The following is an 11,479-nucleotide window of genomic DNA, read 5'->3' as shown; positions in this document are numbered from 1 at the left end:
GTTGATATCCCTCAATAGATACATACTTAAGGCCCCAATGAGACTCTGTGGTGTCCAAATGAGCGATGGCATCCTTTGGGTTGTCAAGTGGGCGCCCTCCTTCATGAGTGTTTCGCTGATAAGCCCACGACACCTCCAGAGGGTTCAGCAGTGAATCCCAGTATCCCAGGTTCACTCCCTAGATGCCGTCAGCTCATTTGAACGCCCGGGTCGAGTCCTTTCTCTTCATCCACAGGCACTGGCTCCCCTTTTCAGCAGCCCTGGAGAGGTCCTTGACTGCCTGCCGGTGGGCCTGCCCTCGTACTCCCATCTCCCTGACTAGCCTGGAACCCTCTGCAGCCTACTTCTACTGGGCGTACCTTCGCTGTCCAGCCTTGTTGTTGGGCATTCTTCCGCTTGTAGGCCTCCTCCACTGCACCCTCCCAGGGCACAGTGAGCTCGATGATGTAGACGAGCTTGAGCGAGGCTGACCACAGCACAAGGTCTGGTTGCAGGTTGGTGGATGCGATCTCAGCTGGGAAGCAGAGTTTCTTGTCCAAGTCTGCCAGCAGCTTCCAGTCCCGTGCTCTGTACTATGGTACAGCACTGCTGCTAGACACTTTAGCACCTGGTCGTGCCGCCAGGTGTAACGGCCTTGGGTGAGGCTGGTCTTGCATCCCACTAAGATGTGCTTCAGTGTTGCTGGACTTGGACATAGAGGGCACGTGGGGTCTTCGCCATACCACTGGCTTAGGTTTGCAGGAGAAGGCAGGACATCGTAGGCAGCCCTGATGGTAAAGCTCGCCCTGAATGCCTCCATCTCCCACAGATCTTTCCAGGAGATCTTCCTCTTTTCCACTCCTTCCCATGCCATCCACTGCCCTTGCTTTGCCTGCGCCACAGCTTGTGCGCGCCTTCCTGCTTCCTCTTCCTGACGTACCTCCTGGACCACCAGCTTGCGTCTCTGAGATGGATTGGCCTTGCTCCAGGCCGGTGTACTAATCCCGAGGCCAAGACCACTCCTCCCCTCCTGCACTCGGCCCACAATGTCCCTGTGTCTGAGTGCTGCCTTTGCCTGCTCAGTTGCAGCCAATGGGGTCCACTTCCTCCCGGTGGCCAGGATGGGGCAGCTTGGATTACGAATGGATTGTTCGAATCCAGAAGCATCATCTCCAGTCTGACTTTGGCACACTTGTACTCCTCTGCCAGACTGGAAATGGGCAGGTGTAACATCCCGTTGAGCCCAATGCTGCTGAGGCACCTGGGAAGGCCAAGCCACTTCCTTGCATATGAGTTGACCAGTCTCTCCAGCTTTTCCACCTTTGAGAGAGGAACTTCATAGAGGGTTAGTGGCCACAGGAGACGTGGAAGTAGTCCATACTGCATGCACCAGAGCTTCAGCTTGCCAGGAAGCAGGGTTCTGTCGATGTTCTCCAGGCCGCTGACTACCTCCTTCCTGAGCTGCTCTACTTGCTCTTTATCTTTGAGGGAGGCATCATACCAACGACCTAGGCTCTTCACAGGCTTCTCGGAGACCGTTGGAATGGGTTCTTCGCCAATGTGGAAGCGGTGGTCTGACAGCTTCCCCTTGACAATGGAGATGCTTCTGGACTTGCTCGGCTTGATCTTCATGCGAGCCAACTCAATGTTTTCCTGGAGCTTTCTTAGTAGCCGTACTGTGCAAGCCTTGGTCGTGGTGAGTGTTGTGAGGTCATCCATGTAGGCTCTGACCGGCGGCAGCCTCAGCCCAGGTCTTATTCACTGTCCGCCAACCACCCATCGAGAGGCCCGAATTATGACCTCCATGGCCAGGGTGAAGGCCAGCGGGGAGATGGTGCAGCCGGCCATGATTCACACTTCCAGATGTTGCCATGCTGTGGTGTACTCTGCTGTGGTCACGCAGAGCTGGACGTCCTGGAAGTAGGCCTTGACAAGGGTTGTGAGAGCTGGTGGGACCCTGAAGTAGTCGAAGGCTGTCCACAGGAGGTTGTGAGGGACTGAGCCAAAGGCGTTCGCAAGATCCAGGAACACCACGTGGAGAACCGTTCCCTCCTTCTTGGCGACCTGGACCTGATGCTGATCACACTAGCGTGTTCGACACACCCTGAGAAGTCTGAGATGCCTGCTTTCTGGATTGACGTGTCAATCAGGTTGTTTCTTTGCAGGTATCCTACCAGCCTATGAGCGACCACGCTGAAAAAGATTTTTCCCTCGACATTTAGAAGGCTGAAGCGGTGTATGGGTACTTAAATATAGGATTACAGTGAGGCTAATCAAAGAAGGTCTTGATGTAGACCCATGCTGTCTTATATCAATTGACGACCAGACGACCATTAACATGGATACCCAACTTAATGGTTTCAGTCCATATGTAGTGTGAGACTATGTTACTAGATCTGGTCTATGCTGATATGTACTGTGTAGATGTGGTCTATGTTGATATGTAGTGTGTAGATGTGGTCTACCATGTTGCACCATGATGAACACAGGGGATGGCTCCTCCCCATGGGTCTTTATGACGAGTGGAAATCAGTGAATAACAGGGAGGCAAAGTCCCCAACAAGCTGTGTGTGTGTGTGTGTGTGTGTGTGTGTGTGTGTGAGAGAGAGAGAGAGAGAGAGTGTGAGTGTGTGTGGTCCTAGGTGAATGACACCTGGGACAACATAGCAGCGGTATCAATCCTGCTGCATTTCAGTTGAGTTTGTGTGTAATACACCTGCGAGACCTAAATGACATGGCCTTCAATGGGAAATGGAAAATCTTCGCACAGGAGAACCATGAGGAATTTCTTAAAGCAATGGGTGAGAAGTCACTTATTTTGTGGATGTGTTTAATGTTGATGACAGCGGCTGTTAACCTCTCCTCTCCTCTCAGGTGTACCTGCGATGCTTGTCAGGATGATCAAGGGTATTACGCCGGTGACGGTGATAGAGCAGAATGGGGAGGACTTCACCATAAAGGTGGAAACCCCCCTCCGCAATGTCACCAACGCATTCAGCATCGGAAAGGAGGCTGAAATCACTGCCATGGATGGAAGAAAGTTTAAGGTTAGGTTAAGGATTGATACATGTAGAAATGCTGCCATTCATACAGCATATTGTTTAATGACAAGACTGATTTGATATTTTCATGGAAACAGGAGGATGTATGTGAATGTTTTGCCTTTTTCTATCAGTGTACTGCCAGACTGGAGAATGGGAAGCTCATCTGTGATACAGAGCAGTTTACCCACATACGAGAAATTCAAGGAGAGGATATGGTTGAGGTGAGCACTTCTGTTTTGAATCAAATCTTGCTGTAATACAGTCCGAGTGAAGAGCTGTTGCCTTTGGTTAATTATTTATCTATCGTGTCATGTAATGTCCTGAGTTCATCACGGATCACTGCTGATGAAGCACAGCCTCTGAAAAAGGGGGGAAATTAAACATTATTTCAACCAACCACACTGGCTCCCTGTTAAGTTCAGAATAGATTTCAAGATCCTTCTGCTTGTTTAGAACAAAAGGCAGCAATGGTCTGAACAGCAGTAGACCCTTTCTTCTCAGTCTCACCCCTACACACACACACACACACACACACACACACACACACACACACACACACACACACACACACACACACACACACACATACACACATACACACACAGCATGTGTGAGACTGCATGTGTGAGCCTATCCCAGTGTTGTCTTATTTGCATTTTAAACACTTGTGGCCTGCCGACACCCTGTGTTCACAGTGTAGCACAGTACAGCTAATCTACAGTACACACTCTCGGAATGACGTTCCACTAAATCACCCAATATGCCTTCTCTGTGCCAATTCACCCACACTAGTCTCAAGTCTTCTGACGCTGGTTTTCTCTGTGTACCACATGTACAAAAGAAGAGATTTGGTGAGGCTGCATTCTCATTTTATGCACCCAGATTGTTTACATTAGGGATGCAACCTCAGCAAAATGATGTTCAAGTCAAGACTAAAAACTCATCTTGCCTCGCCTTTAAATGACTAAATGATTAAGTTATGATTATATAATGATTGGAGCACTTTGAGCTGCAACGTTTGCAGGAAAAGCGCTATATAAATTAAAAAAACTACCAAGATTGAATCAGTCTGTGTTACTATTCTCCACTTCCCCAGACTATCAGTGCTGGCTCCACAACCCTAACAAGGAAAAGCAAGAGGATTTGATCTTGGAAGATTCCGAAACAAGGATGACAATACAATTCAGCAATTTAGTTTCAATAAAAAGTATGAACAAATGGCCCTTTGTCCTTATGGTAATTTGGTTGATATATATGATGGATATTGTGAAGAGTGTTGAATTAAAAATAAATATGTACCGGTATACTAAACAACAGCAGCTTATCATCTTTAGTACAGACTTCTCTTTCATGACACTAATTTGTTAGATCTATACCAAGACAACATCAAGGGTATGGACTTGGAGGATCAAGTCTGTCAAAATTAACAATAAATATATAGATAAATAAATTAATTAATGAATACATAAATTAATTAATACACACAGTAATAAGGAAATACATTTATTCTTTTACGCATTCATTCTTTGTTTTCCACATTCATTCTTTGTTTTCCACATGATCTGATAAAGTGGAAAAGAAAGAATAAATGTGGAAAACAAAGAATGAATGTGGAAAAGAAAGAATAAATGTGGAAAACAAAGAATGAACGTGGAAAACAAAGAATGAATGTGGAAAACAAAGAATGAATGCGTAAAAGAATATATAAATGTATTTATAATTACATATATTTGTATTTATTTATTTCCTTATTACTGTGTGTATTCATTTATCTATATCTATATATATATATATATATATATATATATATATATATATATATATATATATATATATATATATATATATATTTATTTTGACAGACTTGGTCCTCCATATGGACTGACTGTATTCTGCAAGTATGTGCACCGTTCCACTACAGGACAGTAGGTGGCGCCGTGGTTCTGGTTGTGCCTCACCGTGCGAATAGAATCTACGAGGAAGAGCGTGCATACAAAAGCGCATGCGCATTGTACATTTCCACGTCGTTTTTACTCGCCATTGGTCTTCGTGAATGCGACTTCTTTTTTTACAAGCTGAAGAAACCCCGTTTTTAATTTTCGCACAAATATTTTAAAGCATGGCCAGATATCTGAGGCCTCCAAATACATCTCTTTTTATCAGAAACATTTCTGATGAGTCCAGGTGAGTCCACGTTTGATCACGTTCGGGCTTTGTTTGGCGGGGCCCTGTGTGAGATCTCTATGCAGCTGCTGTTAGTAGGCCTGTGTGAGATCTATCTGTCGCTAGATTCCCCAAACGCTAAATGTTACTTTTCCTCTTCATGCATACCGTGTTAAATGTCCTATTCTGTTAGTTTTTATTGAAATACGAGGTATCACAATCTTCAACAGAAAAAAAGCCACATGTGGTTGTTCTGTTTCACTGTTTTGATTGACATGAGGCTTCCCCTCCCCCCTCCTCTTGGGGGGTATTCCATCAACGTCGCTAAATGACAATCCAGGCTTATTTTGGCAAATCTCGCGAGATTTCCAAAAATCAAGCCTTATAGTCTCGCGAGACTTATCAAAATAAGCCTGGGGGTTTCCTTTAGCGACGTTGATGGAAAACCCCCCAGGTCATTGAAGTGAAACTTGTATTTATGGTATTTATATATTTATGGTATCCAGGCCTGAGGATTTGCGCCGTGAGTTTGGTCGCTATGGGCCCATAGTAGATGTCTACATTCCGCTTGACTTCTATACACGCCGCGCAAGAGGATTTGCATATATTCAATATCCTTTCCCTTCAAAGTGAGAATTAATTATATTTACTGACTGTTGTGCGATTTTCAAATGTAAACTCGTCAATCTCCTCTCAACATAGTCATGCCATGGATGACTGTTAGCCTATGTATGTATATAACTGTTATTCATAATGCATTTAATAATTATCACGAAGAACAATGTATTATAAACATTAATTGCAGCCATGACCATGACTTCAACACAGTGGGGGTTGCATGTGTGATTGCTGTGAGTTTTATTTTGTGTTTGTGTTTACTGAAGTACTCTTAACATCTAACTTACATTTCTCTGTTGTTGCTTCAGAAAAAAGTAAAAGCATCCAGTTGTGGGCCCGGCACAGAGAGATTAACACAGTCCTGTGTAGAGTAGCCTAAAGACAACCACAAACACCATAAGGATGCAAGAAACAGAGAGGGAAAGGGTGAAAAGAAAAAGAAAGAGAATTTTAAAGCTTGAAGAGACAAAGAGGAAAAGAGGGAACGGAGTCAAGGCTTGGATATGTCATCAAAAGAGTGGAAAAGTAAAGAGATTAAAGGGCAAAGACAAGCAGGAAACCCAAGGTCTTCTGGGAGGCGGTTAAAGAGCCTAAAGATCAAGATGGTCAAAGTCAAGCATGTTTGAGGTAACAAACCTGAATTCTATTGTATCCTCTCAAAATGAATCTGACAACCTTTCAATAATCAATTGTAGCCAATGTGTAACACCCAACCTTGGAAATTTGTATTCCTAATTGAAAGAAATAATTATGGTCGAGTTTTTAGTGAAACATTTTGCATTCAATTTTATTTGATGCTGAAGCCGTACGGATCCTTCAGTAACGATAACAAATCAAAGGCTTTGTATTAAAACATGTTTGCTTCATCTTTAATCTCCAGAAGAACCAAACAAGTCTTTAACAATTTTGTTCCTGGCAATTTAATATCAGCCGGCTTTGCTGTATTAGCCTATGTATGTGTCCCACCTTGGTGGAAGTGGCTGCGTTGTATATTGCTGCAAGCATGTGACCCCACAAGACCACAGGTAAGAACCTTAACAGCCACGCAAGTTCGAAGACGTGCGCGACGCAGAAGACGCCCTTCACAACCTCGACAGGAAGTGGGTGTGCGGACGACAAATCGAAATCCAGTTTGCACAGGGAGACCGAAAGAGTAAGATCCTTTCATTGACATGTAACCCAACTTCTCTTTTCTGCTGATGCGGTATAGGGCTAATCATGTATGTTGTCTATCTGACGTCAGTGCGATTAACCCCCCCGATCCCTGTTCACAGCGCCCAACCAGATGAAGGTGAAGGAGCGGTCTCCCAGCAACCCGCGCGATGACGACCGGGGGGACAGGCGACGCCGACGCTCCCGCTCCCGCAGCAACGAGAGACGCCGGACACGCAGCACCTCCTACGACCGCCGGCCCAGACGCTCCGAGAGCCCCAGAGAGTAAGAGCCTTGTGTTTTTTACAACTTAACCCTTTAACACTTAATCAGCCATGAGTGGTCATTTGACCCCTGTGAGCAAAACATTTTTTTAATATCTTTGGACTCGATCAAATTTCAGGACCCTCCTTTCATGACTTTTCCTAGATATGTGCGTTCTACCACCCAGTATCCTTACATTTTCAAAATCACATCAGGATAAGCTAGTGTAAAGCTATTTTTGCAGTTTTTCTGTGTAGGAAGCAGGTTGATTTACAAGCCGGCCAACTGGTGGTCGTGTGTAAATAGCAGCTTGAGCATTGTAAAGAGGCGGCTCTTTTAGTAGGTAAACAGGCACGGCCGTCATCTAACCAGGAAGTCCCATGAGTCCTGTCTTTCTGAAGGGAGGCCTGGCCATGACGGCAGCGCCGCTAAAACAAGACCAACGATACGACACGCAGAAGACGAGGAAACGTTTGTGCTTAAAGGACGCCCAGGTCGTTGCAGTTATATTGTTCGCATTCTTACCAGTGTTTTTGGTGTTCCACCAGATCTCGCGGAAGGATGTATGGGAATGGGAGAGGCCGAAGCAGGAGTCGGGAGAATGAGAGGTGAGCCCTTGTAGAGGAGGTGGTTGAGAATGAGAGGTGAGCCCTTGTAGAGGAGGTGGTTGAGAATCAGAGGTGAGCCCTTGTAGAGGAGGTGGTTGAGAATGAGAGGTGAGCCCTTGTAGAGGAGGTGGTTTGGAATCACGCTCTGGTGATGAGGTGTGGTCCTGCCTGAGTGAAACTGGAGTCCAGCTGAGACCTTGAGGATCTCTTCTGGACTTCCTGGTGGGAGACCCGGGTTAATTTCATGCCTTTTCGTTCACTTTCAAATCTTTAGAATGATTCTAATGTCTGACTGTGTATTACTGGCCTTTATCAGAAAGTGGTTTGTGTCTAATCTTTAGTTTATAGACTTTTGCTAATTATATAAGCTGATTTAAATACTACTTTTTTTCTTTTATAATTTATAAATGAATAGTGAACGTTTTACAAACCCCCAAAATGAAATCTTTATGTGAAGTGTTCCAGTGATGGTCAGTAACGGCCCCTGGCCTGAGCTAGATCACTCTTCCTGCTACCGCCGGTGAATCGACGATTCACTTGCTTAGTCAAATGTATCGATTGTAAGTCGCTTTGGAATAAGGCGTCTGCTGAAATGCCAAATATGTAATGGTGATGTGGTGTTTTGTATCTGCAGGCACAGACCCCCACAGCGCGAGCAGCAGCGTGAGCACCGCCCCCACCCCGAGCATTCGCCCCACGGCGGCCAGTCCCGCTCTCCGTCTCCCTCCTACTCCAGATCCAGGCCCAGGGCCCGGAGGGAGTCCAGAGGGAAGTCTCGCTCCCGCTCCAAGTCCATGAGCCCACAGGAAGGAGACTTCCACCCCGCCCCGGGGCCCCGCCAGCCCCAGGAGCCCTCGTCCCGGATGCACTCTCCTTCCCGCTCGAGGTCCCGCTCCCTCTCCCGCTCCCGCTCCCGCTCCAGGTCCTGGACTGGACGCAAGTCAGGGGGACACTAATGAATGTTTGGCTCCTTTTGGCCCCTTCCATGATCGTGCAGAAGATTTGGAATATGTAATGTGAAAGGACGGGCCATTGTCAAGAGTTGGTTTGTTTGTTTGTGTGATGTGTTTTGTTTGTTTTTGAATAAGGATGACTAAAGAGAACCACGCTACCCTGCTGTTTGAGAAACCTGGCCTGTGTAAGAACCGGTACGGTAGCTTTTGATTTTTAGCAACGTCATTGAAGATTTGCTCAGCGATGGTCTTCTGAACATCGCTTGTTTGTTGCTTGGATTTATTAGTTCCTTCAGGCGTTAATTGCATGGCTAACGGTTTAATAGCCTCCATTTTCTGAAAGTTCTATATAAGTTGTTGCCTTGTTTGTACATACTGTACAAGATGGATTAGTGACATTGATTCCTTCTTTCTGTTATCCGGTGTTCTCTGCGGTTCCTACGTATGACGGCTTGTATGGACCTGTTTTACAGTGTTAAAAGCTCATCTTTTGTTTGCTTGTTTGTCCTTCTTGACAGCAGCTTACACAAGTCTTTGCCTATTCTAAATACATTTTATCACTTATTTTTTCAACTGTATATGCAACTGAATTATCCCCAAAAGTAATAAAAGCTTAAAATGACAAACTGTAGGCTTCTTTTTACAATCCCTATCAGAGCTGTCTTTTTGGCTTCTTTACTGAGGTGTCTTCCAGGAACCATATGATATTGTAGATGAACTATCCACTATAAAGTGTATGCACAGGGGACACAGAAAAGAGGCAACAGACGTGAGAAGATTCTACTAATCCAATCTCCTTATAGTAGTGGTTTACTGCAGGTCAAGCAGCACCACACAAAGGATAAGTCAACCCAAGCACTGACACCTACACAACACTGAACAGATTGACCAGTAAACCAATGTTGAATTTTCCAGTTGGAGAACATCTGGTTCTGGTTTGGTAACGGGTCTGTTTTAGGTGTTGACCTACTACTCAGGCTGTCAATGATGCTGGGCAGGAAGGAGCAGAGAAACTAACTACTTATGAAATGGTGAGACCATGATGTGAGTGAAGCAGTGGGAATAGATGTGTGGAGTTAGCAGGGAAGGAGCATGGCCTGGGGTAACTGCTAACTGGGGGTCCTTGGGACAGCGTTGGACTGGTGATTGGAAGGTTGTGAGTTCAAATCCCGCCTGAAACACCACCACTAGTGTGCCCTTGAGTAAGACACTTAGCCCTCAGTTACTCCAGGGGGAATGTCCCTGTAATTCGTATTTGGATTAAAAGCGTCTGCTAAATGGCAAATTCTAAATTCTAATTGGGTTACCCACATTAATGATGACTCTGGGGTCAGCACAGTGAGGTAGAGATGACAGGTAAGGCTAGGGTCTAGGCTAGGGGAACATGACTCCTAGGGCCGGTTTCACAGACAAGGCTTAAGCCTAGTCCTGGACTAAATCACACTTTCAATGTAAAATCTCCATTGAAGATGCTTTTTAGTCCAGGATTAGGCTTAAGCCTTGTCTCTGAAACCGGCCCCAGTGTCCTACTGGAAACACATTGGAGGAGATCTAGGCTCCTCCTCGGGGCGGCTGTGGTTCAGGAGGTAGAGCTGCCGTCTAATGATCGCAAGGTTGGCAGATTGGCGGTTAGAGCCCCGGCTGGCCACATGTCGAAGTGTCCTTGGGCAAGACACTGAACCCCAAATTGCTCCCAGTGAGCGGGCCGGTGCCTTGCATGGTAGCTTGCCGTGAATGTGTGTGTGAATGGGTGAATGAGAGGCCGTTGTAAAGCTCTTTGGATAAATTATTATTATTATTTTATTATTATTAATCCTTTATTTAACCAGGGTAGTCATATTGAGACAGTAGCCTTTTTTTCAAATGAGCCCTGGCCAAGAAAAGCAGCACTTAATTAAAAAAGACACCACATACAGTATAAAAACATACAATATAACAACATAAAATAACAACAAACCAGAAACAGTGAACAGATACAGGCTATACCTCAGCACATTTGCATGTATGATTCAAAGTCTCTAACACACAGTTTAAAATCACAGAGTGGAATGAACTTGTTAAGTTTCAACTTTTTCTGAAGTACATTCCACGTTGAAGGAGCATCGTAACAGAATGCAGTTTTACCAAATTCAGATCTGACATTTGGCACATTAAAGAGAATGCTGTTATTAGACCTGAGGTTATATCTACTGTTTACTGCCATTGAAAAAACTGATAGGTAAGATGGTAACAATCCAATCATTGCTTTATAAATGAAAATAAACCTGTGTTTAAATATCTCCGTATTGATAGTGGTGGCCAACCAGATAAACTGATAAAGGCGAATGCCAGTCCATTTACCATTTTAGGCTCCTCCCCTTCCATATTCTCCTTATTCTGTCTTAAGGAGTCCTCTTCCTAAGAAAAGGCTTTAGACTGAATCTATGAAAGTCTTTCCTCAAATACTCTCATTCCCTCCCCATGCCTCCTAAAATCACATTAGAGAAAAAATGCAAGGTTCTCAAACATTCTCCTCCAACGCATTTTTAGACAAGGAGAGAGGATGTAAGGAATTAAACAAAGACTTTGTTTTTGTTCCTATTGTATCCTTGCTTTTCCTAACAAAAACGTGTCAAACATTTACCATACACAAAATACAATAAGATATGTAGAAATTCGATACACATGATTTTAGGAAAATTGTTTATTCTTCAGTATG

General features: G+C 44.8%; 2 protein-coding genes across 3 annotated transcripts; both read left to right on the top strand.

The window, feature by feature from the left end:
• The first annotated feature begins 2,591 nt into the window (after positions 1-2,591).
• On the top strand, positions 2,592-4,243 carry LOC308152577 (fatty acid-binding protein 10-A, liver basic-like). The gene is made up of 4 exons (XM_080525585.1): positions 2,592-2,780; positions 2,854-3,026; positions 3,155-3,244; positions 4,120-4,243. Exons 1-4 carry the CDS (start codon positions 2,714-2,716, stop codon positions 4,168-4,170), a joined length of 381 nt encoding a protein of 126 aa, XP_080381711.1. The 5' UTR covers positions 2,592-2,713; the 3' UTR covers positions 4,171-4,243.
• Positions 4,244-5,071: 828 nt separating this feature from the next.
• On the top strand, positions 5,072-9,373 carry LOC308152433 (uncharacterized protein). 2 transcript variants are annotated; one of them, XM_080525416.1, is made up of 6 exons: positions 5,072-5,207; positions 6,113-6,452; positions 6,855-6,957; positions 7,079-7,241; positions 7,769-7,828; positions 8,463-9,373. In XM_080525416.1, the coding sequence occupies exons 2-6, from the start codon at positions 6,423-6,425 to the stop codon at positions 8,782-8,784; spliced, it is 678 nt and encodes a 225-aa protein (XP_080381542.1). In that variant the 5' UTR covers positions 5,072-5,207; positions 6,113-6,422; the 3' UTR covers positions 8,785-9,373. The 2 variants fall into 2 exon arrangements, with proteins under 2 accessions (XP_080381542.1, XP_080381541.1); XM_080525415.1 differs by lacking the exon at positions 5,072-5,207 and having other exon boundaries at positions 5,871-6,452.
• Positions 9,374-11,479: the final 2,106 nt, after the last annotated feature.

Source organism: Nansenia antarctica (genome assembly GCF_963989245.1).
Source record: "Nansenia antarctica genome assembly, chromosome: 3".
NCBI classification, from domain to species: Eukaryota; Metazoa; Chordata; class Actinopteri; order Argentiniformes; family Microstomatidae; genus Nansenia; species Nansenia antarctica.
The sequence above is the reverse complement of the archived record's forward strand: the minus strand, read 5'-3'. Positions and strand labels throughout refer to the sequence as shown.